The sequence below is a fragment of the Jaculus jaculus genome, chromosome 12 (genome assembly GCF_020740685.1).
Source record: "Jaculus jaculus isolate mJacJac1 chromosome 12, mJacJac1.mat.Y.cur, whole genome shotgun sequence".
NCBI lineage: Eukaryota > Metazoa > Chordata > Mammalia > Rodentia > Dipodidae > Jaculus > Jaculus jaculus.
The window spans coordinates 55,895,541-55,923,056 of record NC_059113.1 but is presented as its reverse complement, the minus strand read 5'-3'; the positions used below and the strand labels follow the sequence as shown (position 1 = coordinate 55,923,056).

Sequence of the window (27,516 nt, the reverse complement as noted above, 5' to 3'; positions counted from 1 at the left end):
AACTGCCACTGCTGGAGCCACCAGTGCTGCTGAAGCTGCTGCTGCTCTGTCCACTGCCGCTGCTCCCCCTGAAGCTGCTGCCGCTGAGTCTACCGCCGCTGCCGCTCCTGGGTCCGCTGCTGCTGGGGCCGCTGTTACCAGTGCTGGAGCCGTTGATATTGCTGCCGAACTCTGCTCCTGCTTGGGTCCCGTTGTCAGCCCAAGTTGACGTGGCCGGGTCCTGGGCCGCTGCTCTGTTCGCTGGAGCTGGGCTCAGGCGGTGGGGGAGGGGAGGGAGCCGCAGTTGCCCGGGTTCTCTTGCTGCTCCACGTGTTCTTCTACCTGGCGGTCTTGGTCTTCTCCTCAGCTGCTTGCTGCTGCTCTCCCCTCACGTTTCCCGAGTTGCGGAGAGCGCGGTGTGAGGGGAAGCTCCCACACCTGGCTTTTCCTGCGGCTCGAGCGGTGTCTGGCGGCTTTCTGCTGCACTGCGGCCGTGGCGGTTGGGCGAGCTGCCGGAGCCGCTTTTCCCCGCTTGTGCGGGCTCTGGATGCTCTATAACTCTTCTACTTCTCTGCTGCCGCTTCAATTTCCTATACACCTCACTTTTTAGTAAAAGTGTGTATTTTGCTGAGTTTTTTTAGTCTTTTTCCCCCCAGGCTGCTTTGGCGTGGTACCTATGCCGCCATCTTAACCGGAAGTCCAGAATTCACATCTTTAACAAATGAACATAGCCACACTTAAAGTGTGATTCTTTTTTTTTCTTCAAGGAATCTCTCACTGTAGCCTGGGCTGGCCTGGGACTCTCTGTAGTTCCAGACTAGCCTCTAACTCACTGCAACCCTCCTACCTCAGTGCCGCTGGCCCCACGTACTAGTATTACAGGCATGCTCCACCATACCCTGCACAACATGAGGTGTAGTGCACACACATACAGGAAAGTATGAAGGTTGGTTCTTATACATTATTTTTTTCCTGATTGTTATTCTGTTTGTCAATCTGGTTTTATTCTTATGGCTTATTTAAACATACTGATCCATAGTAATGTACACCCTTTTTACCCCTCAAATTTCCTTAGCCATCCTTGGCATGTTGCATTTTCCACACATGTAAATTTTGGAAATATCTACCAATACTCCTTTCCATAACATGTGCACTCACAATTACTTTTGCTGGAATTTGTATTGAGATTATATCACATAATCAATTTAGAGGGAAACTGTCATCTTCTCATTATTGGGCTTTCTGAAGCATGGACACAGGTACATACATCTCCTTGAAATCTTCCAAAAATGCCTTAGTTTTCAGTGTAAAGTCTTATATATTGCTGGTTAGATGTTTTCCTATTCTTTTGTTTATATTGATATTTAAATAGCATCATTTTACATTTCACATTTGGGGAGCTAGTATTTCCATATAAAATTTATTGTTCTATGCTGAGTTTTATATAGCAATGTAAATTCTAGTATTTCATGCATACATTTCTTTAAATTGTATATTATGTGATATTGTCATGTATAATAAATTTTATATTTATTTTTATAATTTTTATGTCCATCATTCCCCCTTCTTCCATAATTTTTTATTGTCTTATTAACATTGACTAAAATGTGTAAGAGCTAACTATAAATAGAATTGTGACAGGCAATCTTGTATTATTCTGACCTAGTAAGAAATTAGCCTTATGGTATTTTTGCTTTTATTCACTTTTCTTTTCTTGGTGTTATTTTTTTTTTCCCCACAGTAGGATCTCACTGTAGCTCAGACTGACCTGGAATTCACTATGTAGTCTCAGGGTGGCCTTGAATTCTCAGCGATACTCCTACCTCTGCCCTCCAAGTGCTGGGATTAAAGGCGTGTGCCATCATGGCCGGCTTCACTTTTTATCAGAATAAATAAGTTCCTTTCTATTTCTAGTTGGTCTAGAAATTTTATAGTGAACTGAACTTTATGAAATCACTGTTCTGAACTTCTCAACATTTTCCTTTTTTCTTGCTTTTATTACTGTATTGTGGTGAATGACTTTAAGATGTTAGACTCACCTTACTCTCAAGGATTATACCCTGCCAGGTCATGAATTAAAACTGCTAACATTTTGTTCAGGTTGTTTGCTTCTATATCATGGTTTATTTGCTATTTTGTTAAAAAATTATTTTATTAGTTTTGTATTCAGCAAATACAGGCAGTTTGGTACCATTATTAGGCTCATCCATGACCTACCCCCTCCCCATTGGTCCCTCCTTGTTGAGGTATATGGGTCGTGCCTTGTGGAGTTAGCCCACAGTTATTGGTATGATAAATGTCTCTGCATATCATGACCCAACATGTGGCTCTGACATTCTTTCCACCATTTCCCTGAGCCATGTTGGGTTCATTTTTGGTCTGCTTCAGTGATAAGTTGTTGGGGGCCTCTGAGGCTCTGACTCTGATTTGGTAGGAGTTGATTTTTCTCTGTGTTGGTCTCCTTCCCCGTTGTGCTGGTATCCGGTTCATCAGGAAAACAGCACCCTTGCTTGTTTCGCCAGTTTTCCTTAGTTTCAACCCGGGCCCTTTTGAGGTATGATGGGGTGGCTCTCTCTTTAAGAGCTATAAAAAATATGGAACGCTTCACGAATTTGCATGTCATCCTTGCGCAGGGGCCATGCTAATCTTCTCTGTATCATTCCAATTTTAGTATATGTGTTGCCGAAGCGAGCACTATTTGCTATTTTATAATATTCATTTTAGGCATTAATCTCAATGTTATGAGATATGGTCCCTTAAGAAAGTGAATCAGAAATACAAAGGTTAGAAAAGAAATCTGTGAAATAGGAAAAAAAAATGCAATAAAGAAGTAGAAAGAAGAGCTGATGCCTTGACAAGAAAATGCAATTAACCTGGGCATGGTGGCGCATGCCTTTTATCCCAGCACTTGGGAGGCAGAGGTAGGAGGATCACCATGAGTTCAAGGCCACCCTGAGACTACATAGTGAATTCCAGGTAAGCCTGAGGTAGAGTGAGACCTTACCTCAAAAACCAAAAACCAAAAACAAACAAACAACAAAAAAAGAATAATGCAATTAGTGAAGTCCTAGAAAAGCAAATGAGGAAAAGGGGGGAGATCAGATCTTAAATTGCCAAATACATATATAAAAGCATAAATAAATTATAGATTATATTCAATGCTCCCTTTGATTGCTCCTCAGTGTCTCAGAGTAGAGCCCAATACTTTCTCCTAACACTTGTGCAACCTTCCCTGACTTGACCTGTCATCTTCTATAGGTAACTTACCTTGCTTGACAGGGTACCCACACCTGGCCCTAGACATGTGCAATTGCTTGTACCTCTTTGTCTATTTACCATATCCGTACTCAAGTTTATCCCTATGCCTTGAATTCACTTCCACAAGTATCACTCATGCCCAGAACTTGGTTTGGTATCACCTAGATACAATTTCAACATTTGATGCTTCCTGTTATCAGAAATCTTATCTTCCTGGCTGGTATGTGTCTGATCTCTGCTTCACTTCTCATCTTATGGCCTGTTCTTTCATATACCTATAAAATTCTTCTTCGTATTTCCTCCACATCCTGGGATCTGTTTGTCTCCTCCTGGGTACTTTTCAGGAGAAGGAGCCCTTTCCAGAATTTAATGTAACACTAGGCATATATTAGGTGCCTGAAGGATATCTCTGAGATGTATGACATCTCTTAGGTATCAGACTTGGCTTCCTCTGAACAATGTTGATGGTGCTAGCCAACTAGCTGCTTGCTAACTAAATTTGACTTTCAAGTCCCTAGGTTATGCCTACCACTGGGAACAGTTTTTTTCTAGTAGAATAATGTCAGATGAACAGTACATAATTATGGGCTTTGGGTACCAGGTGGCTCTGTGGTGTGGTCACACTTGGGCCCCTAAAGTACCTACCCCACCTCTACAGCAAAACCCAGGCACTCCTTGCCTTTCATGCCTCACTCAATCCTGCTATTTATTTCTTCATCGCACTCATCATCTTGGATGCCTATTGGATCAAACCTATGCTGAGTAATGTAAGGAAAATCTAAACGGAAGTGGCTAAAAATTGAAACTGCAGTCTTAGATTATGGGAGTTTTGTGCATACTGGTAACAGAGAGGCTCCTTTTCCTCAAAATTGTCTTTCCTCTGAAAATATTTTAGGTAATGGCTCTCAAATGTGGAGTGGCAGTAGCAGAAACACCTGGAACATGTCACACAAACACAAACCTGGAACACTGTCACACATGAACCTGGTACTTGTCACACATGCTAATTTCCAAAGCAATCCCCAGATCCTCTATTCCAAAATCCCTGAAGAGATAGGTTATCACTTTCTAGTTTAACAAGCTCTACAGGTAATTCCAATGCATGCTGAAGTACAAGAACAACTGCTGTATAGCCTTGCTGTCAAGTGCATACTTTGCAAAGCTGCAGAATCAGTCTCATTTGAGAGCTGTTAGAAATATCAAGGTCCAAATTAGAATGAATGGTAAGTTTGAAGAGGAGTTTCTGACATAGGGATTATTCAAGGAATATTATAATTGATGAATTAAAATATAGTATTTTGGGGCTGGAGAGGTGGCTTAGCGGTTAAGCGCTTGCCTGTGAAGCCTAAGGACCCCGGTTCGAGGCTCGGTTCCCCAGGTCCCACGTTAGCCAGATGCACAAGGGGGCACATGCGTCTGGAGTTCGTTTGCAGAGGCTGGAAGCCCTGGCGTGCCCATTCTCTCTCTCTCCCTCTATCTGTCTTTCTCTCTGTGTCTGTCGCTCTCAAATAAATAAATAAATAAAAATTTAAAAAAATATAAAAAAAATATATATAGTATTTTGACTTGTAGAGGTCACAATGTTTAGAAACCAAAAAGCTCAAATTCCGGACTGGAAAGATGACTCAGCAGTTAAGATGCTTGCCTGCAATGCCTAAAGACCGAGGTTTAACTCCCCAGTACCCACATAAAGCCAGAATCACAAAGTGATGCATGTATCTAGAGTTCCTTTGCCGTGGCTAGAAACCCTGGCACACCCATAATATTTTCTCCCTCTCTCTTTTCTCCTTGCAAATAAAGAAATTCACATTCTTATGAACATCGATTCATGTAGTCCTGCTTAATATAAACCACCTTCTTTTCTTATATACTGTGCATGGTTTGAATGTGCAATGTCCCTCACAGGTTCATGTGTTGAATGCTTGGTCCTTAGCTGGTGGCACTATTTGGGAAGTTCTGGAACCTAGGAAGCAGAATATAGCTGGAAGATTCAGGTCACTGCAAGCAAGTCCTTGAATATCTTGTTCTTGGCCTCTTCCTAACTCACCCTGTGCTTCCTTCCTGCTCACCAAGAGGTGAAAATCTCTTCTTCCACACACTTTTACTGCCATGATGTTTTTCCCTATCATATGGGACCAAGTGACCATAAAATAAGTTTTCTGAAGCCATGAGGAAAAATAAGTAATTCTTTCCTCAAGTTGTTTTGATAAGCACTTTGGTCACAATGAAAAAGCATGTATTAAGCATATAATGCTTTTTAACTTAGTTATCTCTAAGGTCTATGCTCAGCTACTTACCTTATTAAATGCCTTGTAAATACCAAATAAAATATAGTGATACACAAAGGCTTTTATTCTCCATGAGGTGGTATCCAGAAAGAAAATCAACAGGAGATAAACAAATCCTGTGGCAGCCATTGCGATTACATACAATCCAATTGCACTTCTGTCCATACTGTATATAGAACGTTTTTGAGCTAATGGAAAGAACAGTAACAAAAAATGATATAGGTTTCCTTTTTAAAAGTTAATGAAACAGCAGTTTGTGGAGGACTTAGTTAGTAAACTGTTGTGAAAGCTTGGGAAACTGAGTTTGAATCCCTAGCACACAGGTAGAAAAACAAAGCAGGCATGGTGGCATATGCCTATAATCACAGTTCTGGGAAGGTGTAGACAGGAAGATTCCCTGGGACTTGCTGGCTAGGTTGTCTAGTCAAATTAGTGAGCTGCATGTTCAATGTGAGACTATCTCAAAAACAATAAGGTGGGGGCTGGAGGGATGGCCTAGCGGTTAAGGCATTTGCCTGCAAAGCCAAAGGACCCAGGTTTGATTCCCCAGGACCCACATTTGTCAGATGCACAAGTGGACGCACATGTCTGTAGTTCATTTGCAGTGGCTAGAGGCCCTGGTGTGCCCATGCATTCTTTCTCCCCCTCTTTTTCTGTCAAATAAATAAATATAAAATATTTTTTTAAAATAAGGTGGGAAACAGCTAAGGAGTGCACTCAAACACCACCTCTGAATATTCACAAGCATCACACACACATACTTACTTACACACATACACACATGTGTATGTGTGTAGACACACATACAGACCACACCCATGCTCACAGACAAAGGTTAAAAAAAGTTAAGAGCTGCAGAAATGGCTTAGGCATTTTAGGTAGTTGCTGCAAGACCAGAGGTCCCAGGTTTGATCCTCCAGTACCCATGTAAAGCTAGATTCACAAGAAGCCCCATGCATGCCCCATGAGTCTGGGGGTTTGTTTGCAGTGGCTAGAGGCCCTGGTGTGCCCATTCTATCTCCCTCCCTTTCTCTCTTTCTATTTGCCTCTTTCTCTGAAATAAATAAGATATAAAAAATTAAGTAAAAAATAAGTTAAAAGAACAAGATGACTAAGTAGGGGATATCAGACTTAAACAACTGTCACTGATAAATCAAGTGTCAATTATTAACAAACAATGCATAGGTATAACCTCTAAAACATAGCAATAAGACTGGGTAATTTGTGTGCTATCAGACTGAGTAAAAATGTGCATTGATAGGTTAAGAGATACAGTCTTCCTTGGACTATGTCTCAATCTCCTTTCCAGCAACTTGGCACACCATTACACAGATTACACAGAGAAAATATCAGGTCCAACACTGACTGGGCTAAAAGAACAGGGGAAGCAGACACCCAGCTTCCATTGCAATGGTGTTCAAATGATAAGGCCCTGGGAGGAAGGCAGAATGGGTTATACTATCAGGGGCCAGGCAGAAATGAAGTAGTATAGCCAGCAGAGCTCAGAACACTATGTTAACAAAATCAAAGTGTACCTGCTAGAAGTGGTGCTATACCACCACCCAACAATGCATCCCACCAGCTTAACAGATCAGGCTGCTCACAGAAGAGCTGTACTGTGATACTTGACCTCTTCAATTGTCAGTCTTCATATCTTCATGTGGCCTAAAGTATGACCCTCAGAATCCATGCCAGGAAGAGTTATGGAAAATAATGCTTATGACTATAATCTCACCTGACATTCATTTAAAGGCTTTATGTTATCTTTCCCTCCTATTTCATTCTTTCCCTCTGGTCTCTAGCCTCTTCAGTTTATTGGTATAATTGCATTTTAGATATAATACCTGGAATTTTCTTTATTTTTTTATTGACAACTTCCATAATTGTAGAAATAACCCATGTTAATTCCTTTTCTTTCCCTACTTTCCCCTTTGAAACTCCACTCTCCATCATACCCCTCTCAATCAGTCTCTCTTTTATTTTGATGTCATTATCTTTTCCTCCTATTATGATGGTCTTGTGTAGGTAGTGTCAGGCACTGCAAAATACCTGAAAGTTTTTGCTGTCCCATGACTCATTAGCTGTGTTAATATGTAGAGCATGGATTACATCTTCCCACATGCTAATTTCCCTGCTAATGTGAAAATACTGCAGACATATGTAATGCAACACGAGATCCCTATTAGAGATTTCTGGAGATGAAAAAAGAAAAGTTAATCCACTCCCTCTTCACATTTATCATCCTTTCTGTTCATTTCCTTTCTGGTTCTCTTTTCCATTTACATACTCTTATCATCAGAATAACTATTTTCAACCTTTACTCAGTCAACTGCATGCAATGTTCACTCAGATATCACCTCCATATCAAACGAAGAGTAGTTTACTTGTTCAATAGCATCTGAATGTTTATCACGTGTCAGCTCCATATCAAACAAGAGTAGTTTAATGTTAATTTACTTCTTCAACAGCATCTGAATCTTACCAGGTGTCAGTTCCATATCATTGGAAGAGTAGTTTAACATTAACTTACTCTGTTCAACAGGTTACCACATGTCAGCTCCATATCAGACAAGGAGTAGCTTAACATTAATTTAAACTTGAAACAGTATCTGTATGCCACCATGCATCAGCTCCAGATCAGAGAAGGAGTAGATTAACATTAATTTACTCTGTTCAACAGCATCTGAATGTTACCATGTGTCAGCTCCATATCAGATGAAGAGCAGTTTAATTAATTTATTTATTTAAGAAAGAAAGAAAGGCAATTAGGGAATGGAGGGATAGTTTAACATTAATGTGCTTCACTTTAAAAACCAGTGTGTGCTCTGGGAAAATGGTTCAGTGGTTACAGTTCTTGACTTGCAAGTTTGACGACTTGAGTTTAAATTCCCAGTATCCATGTAAATGCTGGGCAGATGAGGCAGCCCACTTGCAATCCCAGTTCTCAGAGGTAGTGACAGGGGATTCACTGGACAAGATGGCTAGCTAGGCTAGCAGAATAAATAAGTTCTGTGTTCAAGCGAGAGACCTGGTCCCAATCAATAAGTTGGAAAGCAATAGAGGAATAAGTATGTATACACATGCCATACATACACACAGACCAACTGGTGTGCAAAGTGGGAGGGGAAACATAAATTTTATGCAGAATACAGTTAGATCTTCAGTAAAGAAATCCTTCCCCACAGGAAAATGTATTTTGCACATTCATTTTCAATCTTAGCTCTGTTTCATCCATGCAAGTTTGTATAAGGTTTCCTCAAAATCAGGTTAACAATACATAATGTGATGAGTTATTTGCATAGAGTCACGATAATATTGGAAGAGCTATTCACATATATTAATTACTAGTAACAGTGAGCCTTGGAGAAGAACACTAGATACTCACCTTCTTCACAAGCTGGGATAGCAGGAAGATCCTGTAAGTAGGAACATGCACGCCTCAACAAATGGAGTTCATAGTAATTTTTGATGCTCATCCCAAAATTATAAATAGGTAACAGCAGCAATGAATTAAGTATTTTCTTTTTAGTTGAACTACTGATGTCTGCTTCTAAAAAGATAATGGCATTACTATTGTTTACATAAAATGAATGAACTGTCTCAATAAACCAACTTTTCAGGTTGATTAAGACAGAAAATTTTAAAGCACAATATTCACATTAAAGTCTAACTTTTTAAGGGAAAGAAACAAAAAGTACAACTGGTAAACTGATGTGGGTTCTCTAAAGAACAGTCACTGAGGGAAAGGAAAAGATATACCAGGAGTGTGGGTATGGGCACCAAGTGAAGGACTACAATTCACTTTCCTTGTAATGGGTACAGATAAGGACTTGGTGACACTAAAGTTACAACCCTAAAGGTTCCTTCTCTCTCTCTCTCTCTCTCTCTCTCTCTTTGAGGTAGTGTCTCACCCTAGCCCAAGCTGACCTGGAATTCACTATGTAGTCTCATGGTAGCCTTGAACTCACAGTGATCCTCCTACCTCTGCCTCCCAAGTGCAGGGATTAAAGTCGTGCACCACCATGCCCGGCATCTAATATTTTTAAAAAAGCTTAAAGGTTAAAGAAGTTTCCTTGGTAAAATGTTGTAAGGTGGATTTACTAGGGGAACTGTCCAGATCTAAGATGAGAGGGAAATACTAAAACTCAAAATTATAGATCATTTTGGCATTAAGTATAGCTAATTATTATCCATGATACCCTTAATTGGGGCATCTCTGGGAATGCATCATCTGTCCCTAATGAACACAATTTATTATTCCTGGAAAGATGCCTTTTTAATTTTAATTTTAATTTATTTGAGAGAGATACAGAGGCAGAGAGAAAGAGAGAGAGAGAGAGTGGGAGAGATAGAGAGAATGAGCATGTCAGGGCTTTCAGCCACTGCAAATGAACTCCAGGCACATGTGCCGCCTTGTACATCTGGCTTACATGGGTCCTGGGGAATTGGACCTAGGTCCTTTGGCTTTGCAGGCAAGCACCTTAACTTCTAAGCCATTTCTCTAGCCCAGAAAGATGCCTTTTGAAAAATACATATTATCTTGGTGGCCATTTGGCCTCCACCAGTATTTCTTTCTTTCTTAATAATTTGTTTTATTTCACTTTTTATTTATTTGAGAGAAAGAGGGGGATAGAGAGGGAGAGAATATGGGCATGCCAAGGCCTCCAACCACAGTAGACAAACAAAAAAAGCATTCACCACCTTGTGTATCTGGCTTATGTGGTGTGGTGGTTTGAATAGATGGCCCCCAATATATTCAGTTTTTTTATTGTTTGTAGTTTGCATCTGCAGCCACCTGGCTGGAAAGAATGTCACTGGGTAGATTTTAAGGTGTGGTGGTGGGTTTCAGATTTCAATCTAAAGGTATGCAAAGTGTGCTTAGCTGGAGTTCCTGAAGTGTGCTGTGGCTTTTGGCTTTAGGCTGGTGCATCTCTCTCTGTGCTTGGGCCTGTGAAGGCAGGCCAGCTTCTTCTGCCATTATGGAACTTCCCCTGGATGTGTAAGCGTCAATAAATCCCTTCTTCCATAATGATGTCTGGTCTGAAAGTCCATCTCAGTAAACCTGAAGCTGTCTGCTACATGTGGGCCCTGGGAAATTGAACCTGGGTCTTTAGGTTTTGCCCTGGCCAGCAGAGAGTTGAACAAGGACATGAGAGGAAACAGACACAAGAAGGAGACCATGCTAGATGTTTGTCAAGGCCTCAGACTCTTTATTTTTTACAAAGTGGTTATATAGGGAAAGAAAAAGTTGGGGGGGATAAGCTAGGCCAGCTGACATGATTTAGGGCTTTGGAATTGTCAGGAAACCTGGAGGGGATGTAATCGAGTGTTCATCTAATCTTGCTTCAATGGCTTAACATCCTGACTGCACCAGGCTTCACATCCTGACCATAAACTTGCCTTTTGCAAAAGATAAGATTCTGTAAGCAGTCTGCTAACCAATGTTCCAGAAGTACCTAACAGAAAGCTGGATGGACCAGCTTTCTGAGTAATGAGTCAGCTTATGAGCAGGCCCAGGCAAAATGGACAGGCTTTTGCTCTATGGCTCCTGACAAGGTTTCACAGGCAGGCACCTTAACCTCTAAGCTGTTTCTCCAGCCTTCATCCTGTATTTCATTTCTTTCCATGGCACAGCAGCAGGCATCTGTTTAATTAGCCATTTTTTTCTGCTTCTGGAAAACTTACTTATTGCATACTCAAGCTCTCGGCACTAGGCCTGGACTCTGAGCCCCAAGACTTAGCAATAATGAGTGTAGTCATAGATAAGGTATATAAGCTTTGAACCACCAAGAATCAGAGTCCAGGCTATGGAAGAGATTACCCTTCCCCCCCTCCCCCCGCTGGCATGGGAATAAACTTTCATCCTGATTCTCCACTCAAGTCTGTAGTGCAGGTTCTGTGTGCCTGTTTCCTACAATAAATGTATGTATGAGGAAATAAGAAACACAGTTAAGCCATTTTCATAGATTCCCCTCTACCTCCAATATGGATACTTTTCTCAGTTGCTCACTATCTAGAAATCTCTCATCTAGTTTCTGGCTTTCTTTCAAAAAAATTAATCCCTTACCAGTCATTATATTCAACACAGCATCCACAATGATACTAATAAATCCTAAACAGTGGTTCAAGATGAAGATTTTGATGTAGGCACTGGTGCTATTGGTATATAGGAAACTTAGCAGGTATATGAAGGGAATAACAGACCATCCAAACAGCATGAAGATGACCATTGTATCCAGAAAGCGGTAATTCTTGATCAGTATATCCACTTCAATGATTATGAACACCATCTGAGACAGAGCACAGAAATACAAAGTAAAGAATACTGTGTATTCATTACTTTCTGTGTAGCTATGACAAAATGACTGTCAGAAACAACTTATGAGAATGAAGGCTTACTTTGCCTTCTAGATTGGACAGATTTCAGTCAATCGTGTCAGTGAAGACATAGCAACAGGAGTGGTTCCATCTGTACAAGTGGGATCACTAGGTGGATGTTCCTTACTTCTTGGCTGGCCAGTAGAAAGAGTTTCTGGAACTAAGGCTGAGCTAATGATCAAAGTCCTACCCCTTGTGTCCTAATTCTGATGAGTAGGTCCTACCCCCTAAAGGTTCCACAGCTCCCCAGATAGCTTCACCATGAAGGGAAAAGCACTCAAACTACAAGTAGGTGAAGACATTCCAGATTTAAATATGTCACAGTTACCTACTTATTGCTGGGATAAAACACACAACCATAAACAGCTTATGGAAGGAAACGATTGATTTCCTGCTTACAGTTTTGAGAGGAAGTTTCTTTTTTTCTCAATTTTTATTAACATTTTCCATGATTATAAAAAATATCCCATGATAATACCCTCCCTCCCCCCCCCACACTTTCACCTTTGAAATTCCATTCTCCATCATATCCCCTCCCCATCTCAATCAGTCTCTCTTTTATGTTGATGTCATGATCTTTTCCTCCTCTTATGATGGTCTTGTGTAGGTAGTGTCATGCACAGTGAGGTCATGGATATCCAGGTCATTTTATGTCTGGAGGGAGCACGTTGTAAGGAGTCCTACCCTTCCTTTGGCTCTTACATTCTTTCCGCCACCTCTTCCGCATTAGACCCTGAGCCTTGGAAGGTGTGATCAAGATGTTACTCAGTACTCCAGTCATTTCTTTCAAGCACTATGATACCTTCTGAGTCATCCCAAGGTCACTGCCATCTGAAAAGAGAAGATTCTCTACCCAAAGTGAGAGTAGTGTTAATATAAGGGTATAAATATTAAGAGAAGTGCTTACTGGGCAGTTTGATAAGCATAGTATATACATTTTTCCAGACATCAGCAGATGTTATACCCCTAGAGCTCATGGCTACCCCTGTTTTAATTTCAGTATCAGGGATGTGTTTCCCCCATGGAGAAGGCCTCCAGTCCAATTGGAGGGCAGTTGGTTTCCACCATGACAGACGTGCCACTATTGCACCTGTTGGCTCATTTGGCCTGGCTGGCCAATTATAAGGCTTGCAGGGTCCACTGTTGAGTATCTTCACTGGTGGTATCTCTTTCTCCCATTGAACTACATGTAGAATGGCTTCTTCCTGTATCTGTCAGCTAGTCTACATGGAGGAGGTTATCAGCTCAGTTCCAGCAATATTTCTCAGGGGCCTTGCAGCCCAAGTATGTGAAATCTTCAGCAATAGGGTCTTACCATTTATTCCTAGTAGGAAACCAAGGGCCTCGGTAATGGCCTATAATATTTTGGGGGCAACAGGGACCTTCCTGGCCAACAACTCACTGGAGGTATCCCATCCATGGCACTGAAAATTTTCTAACAATGATCTATGGCTCCTGAGTGTTCCATTGTGTGAAACCAGAGGATTCCATATGATTTATTTGCATCCTTTTAGATTTTGATTAGCCCTCCCTCCACCTTTCCTTTACTCAATCTCTTCCCCTGACCTCACTTTGGGCCTTTTCAGAGAGGAAGTTTCTTCATGGCAGGTAAACATGGTATGAGCAGGAAGCTGGCTGTCATCATTTATCAGCAGCAGGGAGGAAGCAGCCAGAGTGAGCTTTCTCTGAACACACAATAGGCTGGAATAATAAACCTCAAAGGCTACCCCCAGTGACACACTTCCACCATTAATTAATCAAATATGAGGCTTAGTCCAAAACACATGAAGCTATGGGGGATACTCTACACTCAAACCACCACAAACTGTAAGAGACTATGCAGCACCTAAACTCTCTAGTCTGGAAACAGTGAAGAAAAACAACTTAATTTCATAGAACATAGACTATAGACTATTCATTAATCAAATCATTTTGTTCCACTTCTTCCTTAAAAATAGGCAGAACCACTCTACTTGCCTTTCTTTTTCTATTAGAAATGATTCCATTTTGTTTTCCTTAGATCTAAGTGTACCCCACTTTTCCAATACCCAAAGTAAGCCCATTCTCAACATCTTAATATTTCTAGAAACCATATAACCTTATAGGAAAATATTTCTTCTCCCCTACCCAACTTTTTTTTTTTTTTTTCCAAGGTAAGGTCTTATTTGGCCAGGGGGTGATGTGCACTCTCTGCTCATGTTGTCATTTTCCCTGTCAACATGGAGTTCCCCCTCCAGTCTGTAAATCTTTATTTTTCCCCACAAGCTACTGTTGGTTGGGTGATTTTTGCCAGCAATGTGAACCTGACTGCAACAATGGGCTGTCTGGGGACTGGCTCTCTTCTGATTCCAGGCAGGTTTTTTTGTGTTCTGTCAGCATCACATGATGTCTTCAGCAATAGTGTTACCTTTTACCCCAGGCAGGCAATCAAATGCTTTGACAGAAGCCTGTCTTGTTTTGGGGACAAGATGTTCATTTGGTAAATTCCTTTCTTTGCAAGCATGACCTGAATTTATGCCCAGAGCCCAAGTTAAAAAATCCCAGGCATAGTGGTGTGTGTTTGTAATCACAGTGCTGAGGAGGCAGAGAAACTCAGATCCCTGGGGCTTGCTGACCTGCCAGGCTTGCCTAGTTAAGTGTGCCCCAGACCTTGTCTCCACAAAGGTTATATATACACCTGGACAAACACCAAATACGCAGTAATAACAGAAAATTAGAGTAGCTATACTGATTTCAGAAAAAAAATACTTTAAGGCAACAGTAGGCATGATGTTATATAATAGAAAGGTCAATTAGGAAGATAAAGTTCTGAATACTGATAGGCATAAAACTTCAAATTATACCAAAATTTTATAGAAAAGGAGAGCTGCCCCCATGTACACAATAAATGCATGGGTAGGAGAGGATTGTAGAGAATGGAGGATGAAGATCATGGACGCAGATGAAAACACCTATATTTACTACCCAAGTTATTTCCTGTCACCAAAGAAATGTTAGTGACTTTCAAAACATTACTGGTTTGTCATTGCTCTGCAAAGTGTGTGGCTGGTCAGCAGTGAGAAGAGAATAGCACTGAGTACACGTTTACAGTGGTACATAAAGAAGCAGGGGGAAAATCACCATGTTGCTCTCTACTATGGAGCTGTTTGCATATATGTATTACAATTCCCAGCCTCTCATGCTTTCTATCTGCTCTGGTCTGTTGGATCCTAGTTGTCCTGCAGAATGAAAAGTGCTAACCATCCAATACTACAGCCCAATGATAGTGATAGACCTCTCATATCCAAAGTAGCTTTGCAGCCAATACACATAGATGGTATGCCAAAACATAGCTCAAGAACTACCTTTCTGTTTCAAGAACAAATTATTTAAACAAAAATGTTAAGGGAGAGAATATTCACTCTGAGATACTTTCTGACATGATTAACCAATGCATTTTCATCTTTGTGAAGAGATTCAGATTTAGGTATTGGGAAAGTATAAATTTTCTTTTATATTTTATTATCTGCAAGGAGAGGGAGTATGTACACTCAGGGGCGCCCCAGGGCCTCCTGCTACTACAAACTCCAGATTCATGCACTACCTTGTACTTCAGGCTTTATTGGGCACTAGGGAATCAAACCCAGGATAGTAGCTTTGATAGAAAGTTCCTTTAACTGCTGAGCCATGTCCCCAGTACAGTATAAATTTTCTGTGATTTATGAGATAGCCCTCAAGACAGAGTATCTAACACTCACCATCAGTAGCAAGCAGGCAAAGAAGTAGATGATGAGGTCCCACATCAGAGCAGAGAGCCAAAAGCTAAGGGAGTAGACTCCACTCACAAACTGGATGTGCTTTGCTTTAGAAACTCTCTCAGTCACTGTCAGGAGGCAAAAGCCACTGGTGAAAATACTCATAGTGAAAAGCAAATTAAAGACAATCTGGATGGCTGACATGGATCTACAACAGAAGGGAAAGAGGGGACACATTGGTAAATCAGTGCTAATTGTCAACAGTAACTTTTATTAAGAAAATGGTTAGACAGGATAAAGGGATGTAATTCAAGCATAAGGCTCATGTTCAGCTTTCCAAAAACTGTACATACCTTTCCTCAGGCTTGCGAGCATAAGTATATTTAGGCTGAGGTTTATTGGAAACAGTAATGGAAGCATCAGGGCCAGAAAGTGCCATAAAAATAATGTTGTCTAATACTGCCAGGGATAATGATGGTGAATGATATGCCTCATTGTTAAACCAAAAGGTAACTGTCTTGTTTTGTTTGGTAACCTCAAGGGAAAGTGCGATGATGCAAGAATAAAGGCATTCTTTTTTTGCCAGGTAGTCCTCCATTTTGCCTGGAATGAAGAACAGTGGTCATGAGCTCAGCATGCAACATATATCACTTAGTATTTCAGACAGAAGGAATCTAATGATTTTATCTTCCTGATGTTTTCCCTTTCTAATGTTGATTTCCTTCCCTTTCCTATCCATAATCCCCCTTTCTCTCCAATTTTAACCCCTTCACAGGATCTTCTCCCTTCTGTTCTTTTTTTCCTTGTGTATAGTGTATGGATATGCATATGACCTTGCAGCATCCTGTGTGCTTGCCTGTAGAAATTATATATATATTGTCAGGGTCAGGAATCTAGGAAACTCCCAACAGACAACAAAGGAACTTTGTTGGGGTAGCGAGGTTTATTTTGTATTGGTGGAAGGGGGCATACAAAATGGGAAGAGACAGGAAGTTTTTCCTAAGGTTAGGAACAAGAAAAAGATGCCTGACTTTCCCACTTCTGTTCATATAATACTGGATGTCCTATCTAGAAAGTTCAGGTAAGAAATAGAAATACAAGTGAAACACTGTCTGAGCTAGACAGTTTCCTTGGATAGGCAGACAGAGAGGGGAACAGGGCCCTTGGTAGGTGGCTATATTCTAACAATGGCATACAGAGTGACCCCACTTCTTCTTCCTGGCCTATTTTTCCTTCTGGTGGGCTGGCTTGGCAGGCTTTCTGGGATTTGCATGTGTCATGGACCAACCAGCATCACAGTTTTCATGACCAGAGATCAGACACCAATCATGGACTCTGGACTAACAGAGCTTCCCTCATTGATAAAAGTCTAGTTTACACTGGGAAAGCAGTTTTTCCAGCTGTGGAATCCCCTCCTCCATGAGGAGTTTGTGTTCTCTTTCTTTACCTCTTACTCTAAAATAAACTTTCTTGTTTTAAACCCTTTCCTGACTTAAATCTTTAACTGGCAGATAAAATGAATGCCAAATCGTCCCTAGACAGTAGCACAAACATCCACTTTCTCTTCACAAGCAACAAGATCTTATATAAGAAAGCCCTGAAGATCTTGCACACAAAGAAAAAAGATGGAGGGAAGAGAAACTGGGCTTCAAGAGAAAGGCTTGGGAGGTGGGCTAGGGATTAGGGAAGGAGCTAGGCAAGAATAGCAAAGGCATACCCATCCCAGGACTCCACAGAGGACATCTACATGGCTTCTGGAAACTTGTCTTCCCTGTGCTTGCAGGCAGCAGAACTTAGGCCTGCTTTGAGTTAGAATGGACAGAGAAGTGAGCCAGTGAAAGCAGATCAATGGGAAGGACCTTGCCATATTGACAATATATTTTTAGCCAGTGTCACAGTGAGGAGCCCTTTATAAGTTCAAACTTTGGAGTTAGCCAGCTCAGGGAAATCATCAGAAGAGCACGCTCTAGTAAGTCAAGCAGATGGAGAGAAGTCTAGCCAGCATCCCCACTAGCTCTTCAAATATCCCGAGAATGTGACCCAGGGTTATCCAGAAACCCCAAATGGTTATCCCAATGTCTCTGTCTTCCACTGAGTTTGATCAAGGACCCTGAGAAGGCAGCTTTCTTGAGGTAGCAAAGTTTGTTTTGTATTTGGTGGGAGAAGGGGGTGGTTCAGAGCAGAGGGTTAAAAGGAGAACACAGAATCTGGTTTGAAAGGACAGATGTTGGTCAGTGGGAGAGTGACACAGTTTGGAATGAAAGGGGAGGGAGGGGGCTGAGGTCACTGTCAACTTGGGAGAATGAAATGCAGTGGTTGTCTCAGAGTTACTGGCCCAACCATATCTCATGGTGGTGTGGTCTGGACAGGCAGTGAGGGGTTAAGGTGTGAGTAGGAGTGATGCTGGGGGGAGGAAAGCATGGGGCAGAAGAGTAAAAAGGCAGAACGGGGCTGAACTCCATGTCACAGGGAGAGAGAATGGGAAACGGAAAGTGGAAGAAGGAACTCTGAACTGAAGGACAAGAGTGAGGGCAGACAGAAAAATAGGGAGGGAAAACAGAAGAGTGAAAAAGAGGGAGAGGGGCAGGGAGGCAGGTGCATGCATCAGGAAAGAGGAAGACAGACAGAGATGCAGAAAATCAGGCATACACTTTAAGTCAGGGAGAAACCAAAGAAAGAGCTCGAGAGTACTGGACAAGGCTTATATACCTCTTGGGGGAGGGGAAACTACCCTGCAAGTGAAGGGCCTTGGGAGGTATGTGGGAACTAGGGGTTGGGGAAAGGAGTCAAGCTGGCTGAAGTACATGTTGAGCTCTTTGGGGGAGGAGAATTACACCTTTGAAGTCTTAATTTTTAAAAATAAAATTTTTATTAACATTTTCCATGATTATAAAATATATCCCATGGTAATTCCCTCCCTCCCCACCCCCACACTTTCCCATTTGAAATTCCATTCTCCATCATATTACCTCCCCATTACAATCATTGTAATTACATATATACAATATCAACCTATTAAGTATCCTCCTCCCATCCTTTCTCTATCCTTTATGTCTCCTTTTTACCTTATGGCCTCTGCTACTAAGTATTTTCATTCTCACGCAGAAGCCCAATCATCGGTAGCTAGGATCCACATATGAGAGAGAACATGTGGCGCTTGGCTTTCTGGGCCTGGGTTACCTCACTTAGTATAATACATTCCAGGTCCACCCATTTTTCTGCAAATTTCATAACTTCATTTTTCTTTACCGCTGAGTAGAACTCCATTGTATAAATGTGCCACATCTTCATTATCCACTCATCTGTTGAGGGACATCTAGGCTGGTTCCATTTCCCAGCTATTATAAATTGAGCAGCAATAAACATGGTTGAGCATGTACTTCTAAGGAAATGAGATGAGTCCTTTGGATATATGCCTAGGAGTGCTATAGCTGGGTCATATGGTAGATCAATCTCTAGCTGTTTTAGGAACCTCCACACTGTTTTCCACAATGGCTGCACCAGATTGCATTCCCACCAGAAGTGTAGAAGGGTTCCTTTTTTTCCACATCCCCGCCAACATTTATGATCATTTGTTTTCATGATGGTGGCCAATCTGACAGGAGATGGAATCTCAATGTAGTTTTTTTTTTTTTTTAATTTTTATTTATTTATTTGAGAGAGAAAGACACAGAGAGAAAGACAGATAGAGGGAGAGAGGGAGAATGGGCGCGCCAGGGCTTCCAGCCTCTGCAAACGAACTCCAGACGCGTGCGCCCCCTTGTGCATCTGGCTAACGTGGGACCTGGGGAACCGAGCCTCAAACCGGGGTCCTTAGGCTTCACAGGCAAGCGCTTAACCACTAAGCCATCTCTCCAGCCCCTCAATGTAGTTTTAATCTGCATTTCCCTGATGACTAGTGACGTAGAACATTTTTTTTAGATGCTTATATGCCATTCATATTTCTTCCTTTGAGAACTCTCTATTTAGCTCCATAGCCCATTTTTTGATTGGCTTGTTTGATTCCTTATGATTTAACTTTTTGAGTTCTTTGTATATCCTAGATATTAATCCTCTATCAGATATATAGCTGGCGAAGATTTTTTCCCATTCTGTAGGTTGCCTCTTTGCTTTTTTCACTGTGTCCTTTGCAGTGCAAAATCTTTGTAATTTCATTAGGTCCCAGTGGTTAATCTGTGGTTTTATTGCCTGAGCAATTGGGGTTGTATTCAGAAAGTCTTTGCCAAGACCAGTATGTTGAAGGGTTTCCCCTATTGTTTCCTCTAGCAGTTTCAGAGTTTCAGGTCTGATGTTAAGGTCTTTAATCCATTTGGATTTAATTCTTATGCATGGCGAGAGAGAAGAATCTATTTTCATCTTTCTTCAGATATATATCCAGTTTTCAAAACACCATTTGCTGAAGAGGCTGTCTCTTCTCCAATGAGTATTTTTGGCATTTTTATCGAATATCAGGTGGCTAAAGCTACTTGGGCTTACATCTGGGTCCTCTCTTCTGTTCCACTGATCTACATGTCTGTTTTTGTGCCAGTACCATGCTGTTTTTGTTACTATGGCTCTGTAGTATAGGTTAAAATCAGGTATGGTGATACCACCAGCCTCTTTTTTGTTGCTCAGTATTATTTTAGATATTCGAGGTTTTTTGTGATTCCAAATGAATTTTTGGATTGTTTTTTCTATTTCCATAAAGAAAGCCTTTGGAATTTTGATAGGGATTGCATTAAATGTGTAGATTGCTTTAGGTAAAATTGCCATTTTCACAATATTGATTCTTCCAATCCAGGAACAAGGGCTGTTTCTCCACTTTCTAGTGTTTTCTGCAATTTCTCGCTTGAGTGTTTTAAAGTTCTCATTGTACAGATTCTTTACTTCCTTGGTTAGGTTTATTCCAAGGTACTTTATTTTTTGTGATGAAATTGTGAATGGGAGTGATTCTCTGATTCATCCTCTGTGTGTTTGTTGTTAGCATATATGAAGGCTACTGACTTCTGTGTATTTATTTTGTATCCTGCTACATGGCTGTAGGTTTTGATCACCTCTAACAGTTTGCTAGTAGAGTGTTTAGGGTCCTTTATATATAGAATCATGTCATCTGCAAATAATGATAACTTGATCTCTTCCTTTCCAATTTTTATCCCTTTTATGTGTGTCTCTTGCCTTATTGCTATGGCTAAGACTTCCAAAACTATATTAAATAAAAGTGGGGACAGTGGACACCCTTGTCTTGTTCCTGATTTTAGTGGAAAAGCTTCCAGTTTTTCCCCATTTAGTAATATGTTGGCTGTAGGCTTGTCATAAGTAGCCTTTATTATATTGAGATATGTTCCTCCTATTCCCAGTCTCTATAGGACTTTTATCATGAAGGGATGTTGGATTTTGTCTTTCTCTGCGTCTAATGAGATGATCATGTGATTTTTGTCCTTCAACCCGTTTATGTAATGTATTACATTTATAGATTTGCGTATGTTGAACCGTCCCTGCATCTCTGGGATAAAGCCTACTTGGTCAGGGTGAATGATCTTTTTGATATACTCTTGTATTCTGTTTGCCAATATTTTGTTGAGAATTTTCGCACCTATGTTCATGAGGGAGATTGGTCTGTAATATTCTTTTTTTGTTCTAGCTTTGCCTGGTTTTGGTATCATGGTGATGCTGGCCTCATAGAAGGAGTTTGGTAGAAATCCTTCTTTTTCTATTTCCTGGAAAAGCCTAAGAAGCAATAGTGTTGGCTCTTCCTTAAAAGTCTGGTAAAATTCAGCAGTGAATCCATCTGGGCCTGGGCTTTTTTTAGTTGGGAGATTATTGATAACTGTTCGGATTTCCATGTTTGTTATAGGTCTATTTAAGTGATTAATCTCATTTCGATTTAACTCATGTAGGTCATATAGATCAAGGAAATCATCCATTTCTTTCAGATTTTCATACTTTGTGGAGTATATGCTTTTATAGTATGTCCCTATGATTTTTTTGAATTTCTCTGGAATCTGTTGTGATGTTACCTTGTTCATCTCTGATTTTATTAATTTGTGTCTCTTCTCTCTTTTTTTGGTCAGATTTGCTAAGGGTTTATCAATCTTGTTTATCCTTTCAATGAACCAACTCTTTGTTTCATTAATTCTTTGGATTGTTCTTTTTGTTTCTATTTCATTAATTTCTGCCCTAATCTTTATTATTTCTTCCCGTCTACTACTTTTTGGTTTGCCTTGTTCTTCTTTTTCCAAGGCTTTAAGGCAAAGCATTAGGTCATTTACTTGTGACCTTTCTAATTTCTTAACATAGGCACTTAAGGCTATAAATTTACCTCTTAGAGCTCCCTTCATTGTGTCCCAGAGATTTTGGTATGTTGTGTTCTCATTATCATTTGACTCTATAAATTTTTTGATTTCCTTCTTGATTTCTTCATTGACCCATTCATCATTTAGTAGTGTATTGTTTAGTTTCCATGATTTTGTGTATGCTCTATAGCCTTTCTTGCTACTGATTTGTAGTGTAATTCCATTATGGTCAGATAGAATGCAAGGAATTATTTCAATTTTCCTGAATTTGTTAAGATTTGCTTTGTGTCCTAATATATGGTCTATTTTAGAGAATGCTCCATGTGCTGCTGAAATGAATGTATATTCTTCAGCCTTTGGATGAAATGTCCTGTACATATCTGTTAAGTCCATTCCTTCTATGACCTCATTTACTCCAGATGCTTCTCTGTTTATTTTTCCCCGGGATGATCTGTCAATTGATGAGAGTAGGGTTTTAAAGTCACCCACCACCACTGTGTTTGGTGTTATCTGTGACCTTAGTTCTAATAGTGTTTGTTTGACAAATTTGGGAGCCCCCATGTTAGGTGCATATATATTTAGGATTGTAATGTCCTCCTGTTGGAGTGGGCCCTTAATCAATATAAAGTGACCTTCCTTATCTTTCTTGAATAACGTTGGACTAAAGTCTACCCTGTCCGATATTAGGATAGCAACCCCTGCTTGTTTTCCAGGCCCATTTGCTTGAAACACCATCTTCCAACCTTTCACCCTAAGATAATGTCTATCCTTTGTAGAAAGGTGAGTTTCTTGGAGACAACAAATTGTAAGATCCTGCTTTTTAACCCAGTTTGCAAATCTATGTCTTTTCGTTGGGGCATTGAGGCCATTGATATTAAGAGATATTATTGAAAGGTATTTATGTTTGCCTTTTTTTTTTTTTGTGGTTCTGTTCTACCTGTGTTCTCTTCTGTTAACTAGTATTTGAGTATAGCTTGTTTTTTCTAGGTTCCTTATATGTGTGCTTTTCCTTTTCTTCAGCATGGAGGATTCTATCAAGTATTTTCTGTAGAGCTGGTTTTGTCTTCAAATACTCCTTTAACCTGCTTTTGTCACGGAATGTCATTATTTCTCCGTCCATTTGAATGGATAACTTTGCAGGATAAAGTAATCTTGGTTGACAGTTGTTATCTTTCAGAACTTGGAATATATCACTCCAAGCCCTTCTGGCTTTAAAAGTTTGTGTTGAATAATCTGCTGTAATCCTGATGGGCTTGCTTTTGTAGGTAACTTGATTTTTCTTTCTAACTGCTTTCAATATTTTTTCTTTGGTGTGTGTGTTTGGAAGTTTGATTATAATATGGCGAGGAGAGGTTCTTTCTGGGTTTTGTCTGGCTGGGGTTCTAAAGCTTCCTGTATCTGCATTGGCACCTCTTTCCTAATTTGGGGGAAATTTTCTTCTATGATTTTGTTGAAGACGCCTACTACGCCTTTGGAGTGGAATTCTTCTCCTTCTACTATGCCCTGAATTCTTATATTGGATCTTTTCATAGTGTCCTGAATATCTTGAAATTCCCACTCATACTTTTCTATAAGTTTGTCTTTCTCTTAGTTGGACTGTATTAGATCTGCCACCTGGTCTTCTAGCTTAGATATTCTGTCCTCTCCTTCATCCATTCTACTGCTGAGATTTTCTACAGAGTTTTTTATTTCTTTAATTGTGTTCTTCATTGCTAGTAATTCTAACTGGTTTTTCTTTATTATTTCTATTTCCTTATTTATGTCTTGTATTGCCTTCTTTATTTCATGAAATTGGTGTCCTGCATCTTCTTTGATTCCTTTGATTTCCTCTTTAAGTTCCTCTTTGATTCCTTTGATTTGTTCTCTGACTTCTTTGGACATATTTACAATCATTCTTTTGAAATCTTTCTTAAGCATTTCGTCTAACTCGTTCTCACTGGAGGTCATTTCTTTTTTTTTTTTTTTTCGAGGTAGGGTCTCACTCTGGCTCAGGCTGACCTGGAATTCACTATGTAGTCTCAAGGTGGCCTCGAACTCTCAGCGATCCTCCTACCTCTGCCTCCCGATTGCTGGGATTAAAGGCATGCACCACCACGCCTGGCTTCTGGAGGTCATTTCTGATTCATTAATACTGTTAGGTGGATTTATATCATCTTGCTTTTTAGTGTTTCTTATGTTACAATATATGTATTTTTGCATCTTGGATTAAGTTAATGCTTGGATTTTGTAGCTAGCTGGGTATTCTTAGCTGTATCAATTGATTTGATGTAATATATTTTCAGGGAAGGAGCTTTAGGTGTTAGGTGTGGCTCTTAAGACTCTCAGAGTATCTACAAAGATGTTCTTAGGGGTTGAGTTTCCCTGCTATAGGAGTATTCAAGCAGGCTGAGTGGAATAAAATACAGGTAGATTCTAAAATTTAACTAAACACTGTACACATTCAATCAAAAACAGCCCCGAGTATGTATGCAAGAGTAGTTATTATAACGACCAGATCCTCTATCAACAAAGAGGTTAAGATTTCTGGTCTGTTGAGGGATCCAAGTCAGCTTGCGACCAAGTGAGACCCTTCCCTGGTGCAATACCAGTTACCTTGGATGATTTTGGTCTCAGTCAAGTTGCTGCCTGGGTTGTTGGGCTGCTGTTCTGATTTCTGGAGCTGGGCACTTGCTTTTCCTGCGGGGCAAACCGAGCCTGGCAAGTGTGGCCCTGCAGATCAGCACACCCACTGCTGGACCTGCTGCTGCTCAAGCTGCTGCTGCTGGGTCTGTAGCCGCTGCTGTTGAAAGTGCTGCTGCTGGACCCACTGCTGCTGCTGCCTCTGCTGCTGCTGTAGCTACCACTGCTGGAACCACCACTGCTGCTGAAGCTGCTGCTGTGTCCACTGCCGCTGCTCCCACTGAAGCTGCTACTGCTGGGTCTGCTGCTGCTGCCGCGACTGGAGCTGCTACTGCTGGGGCCACTATTACCGGTGCCGGAGCCACTGATGCTGCTGCTGAACACTGCTTCTGCTTGGGTCCCGCTGTTGGCTCACGTTGGCGTGGCCAGGTCCAGGACTGCCGCTCTGTTCGCCTGAGCTGGGCTCAAGCAGTGGGGGAGGGAGGGAGCCGCAGCTGCTCTGGTTCTCTTGCTGCTCCACATGTTCTTCTACCTCGAGGTCTGCTCCTCCGTTGCTCACTGCTGCTCTCCCTTTGCGTTTCCTGAGTTGCGGAGAGTGCCGGTGTGAGGGGAAGTTCCCGCACCCGGCTTTTCCTGTGGCTGAAGCTGAGCCTGGCGGCTTTCTGGTGCGTCGTCGCAGCGGCGGTTGGCCGACCTGCCGGAACCACTTTTGCCAGCCTCTGCAGGCTCTGGATGGTCTGGATCTCTTCTACTTCTCTACTGCCACTTCAATTTCCTATACACCTCACTTTTTAGTAAAAGTTTGTATTTTGCTGAGTTTTTTTGGTCTTTTTCCCCCCTAGGCTGCTTTGGTGTGGTACCTATGCCGCTATCCTAACTGGAAGTCCTGAAGTCTTAATTTTTACACCAGGTAGTCCCAGAGCCCAGTGCTAGCTTTGCCACATGGTAGTGGAGAAAGGAGGTGGGTGTAAAGCTCTGGGACTCTAACTTATTGGCAGATATCACAAGCTAAGACCTGAATATTAAGGAAGAAAATGTGGTATTGGTCTTTCTGAGTTTGAGTCACTTAACTTAATATGACTTGGTCCTTTCATATTCCTACACATTTCTTAATTTCACATTTCTGTACTGCTGAGTAGAATCCCATTGTGTATGTGTACCACATTTTCATTGCTCATTCATCTGTCAACAGGCATCTAGGCTGATTCCAATTATGAGTGCTTGTAAACAGTGCTACAATAAACATGAAGTTGCAAGTATCTCTATACCAGTGTGTGAAGTCCTCAGGGTATATACCAGTAGTGTTACAGCTGGGTCATATGGGAGTTCTAGTTCCATTTTTTTTTTTAAAGAAATCTCCATACTGATTTCTATAGTGATTGTACTAGTTTGAGCGCCCACCAACAGCTGATAAGGGTTTCTTTTTCCTCACACCCTCACCACTGTTTTCTTGATGTTAGCCATTCTAATTAGGAGAAAATGGCATCTCAAAGTTGTTTTGAGTTGCATTTCCCTGATGGCTAAGGATGTTAAGCACTTTTTAAAGTGCTACTGCCCATTTGTGCTGCTTCTTTGGTAAACTGTTTCTTTATTCCTTTAGTTCATCTGGTGTTTGACAGAATTATTCTTTTGATGTTAACTTTTGCAGTTCATTTTTACAATTTTTAAATTTTATATTTAAGTAGAGTGAGAGAGATAGAAGAGAGACAGAGAGACTGGGCAGCTTCCAGCTGCTGCAAGTGAACTCCAGATGCATGTGCCATTTTGTGCATCTGGTTTTTCGTGGGTACTGGGGAAATGGAACCCAGGTCATTAGGCTTTACAGGCAAGCGCCTTAACTGCCGAGTCATCTCTCCAGCCCAATTTTTGCAGCTCTTTGTCAATTCTGGCTACTAACTCTCTTATCATGGCAAAGATTTTCTCCTAATCTATAGCCATCTTTTTACTTTGCTGGTTTCGCCTTAATTATATGTGTAATGATTTTAATGCACTATAAAATTCCATTTACTACTAGTTGAGGAGAATTTCTGCACTAACATTCATCAGGAATAGTGGACTATAGTTGTTTTTTTTTTAGCATTAAATTAATATTTTAAATGGCTTCAAAGAATGCATGCAAATTCCAATATGTGAAGCTGCCACCAGATGACAATACTAAGACAAATTTACAAGTCCATATCCAAGTTTAAACACTATAACAGTAATTCATAAAAGTTAATATTTAACAATGTTTTGGATATAGTGGCTTACACCTTTAATTCTAGCACTTGGGAGGCCAAGGAAGGAGGATTACTGTGATTGAAGTGAGCCTGGGCTACTGGGTGAATTCCAGGTCAGCCTGAGCCAGAGTGAGACACTGACTCAAAAACAAAACATCAACAAAAAAGCTTCAAGAAACATAGCAGAAGACATCATGGTAAAACAAAAGTACCTGGCTAGCCAGGCCTGGTGACAAATGCCTTTAATCCCAGCACTTGAAAGGCAGAGGTAGGAAGATGGAATGAGTTTGAGGCCAGCGTGAGTTAAAGAGCCTGCCTCAAGAGAAAAAAAAAAAAAAAAAAAAGTACCTGGTTGGCATCATAATGGGTCATGAGGAGCAATTAGTATTTGTACACAGTACATTCACATTTGAGAAAATTTTTCACTCATTCACATGACACAAATTCTTAATATGATTAATAAGCAGGTTTGTATATTCTATTAAATCCAAAGACAAGCCTAAGGAATAAAAAACAAGCTACCTTCAACTCATATATTATGCTTCTACAGCACAAGGGAGTGATCTAAAAGACCAAAACACCAATTAGGGCTAAAAGTTCAGAAGTCTAATCCAAAAAAGAGCTGTTACTGATTTATTAAACAAAAACCTTAGGCAAGCCGGAAGTGATGGCATATGCCTTTAATCCCAGCACTCAGGAGGCAGAGGCAGGTGGATCTCAATGAGTTCAAGGCCACCCTGAGACTAAATAGTGAATTCTAGGTCAGTCT

At 40.8% G+C, this 27,516-nt stretch overlaps 1 protein-coding gene and 1 non-coding gene across 2 annotated transcripts in view; both read right to left on the bottom strand.

The window, feature by feature from the left end:
- Positions 1-27,516, bottom strand: part of LOC101613773 (phospholipid-transporting ATPase ABCA3-like) — a 196,412-nt gene that overhangs the window by 46,382 nt on the left and 122,514 nt on the right. Inside the window, exons 19-23 of the mRNA XM_045130610.1 lie at positions 15,991-16,240; positions 15,641-15,845; positions 11,593-11,815; positions 8,911-9,069; positions 5,535-5,713 (exon numbers count right to left, since the gene is read on the bottom strand). Coding sequence (XP_044986545.1) covers positions 5,535-5,713; positions 8,911-9,069; positions 11,593-11,815; positions 15,641-15,845; positions 15,991-16,240 — 1,016 coding nt within the window. The remainder of the gene's footprint in view (positions 1-5,534; positions 5,714-8,910; positions 9,070-11,592; positions 11,816-15,640; positions 15,846-15,990; positions 16,241-27,516) is intronic.
- Positions 2,568-2,674, bottom strand: LOC123453807. The gene has a single exon (XR_006632985.1). It is a non-coding gene; the product is annotated as a U6 spliceosomal RNA (small nuclear RNA).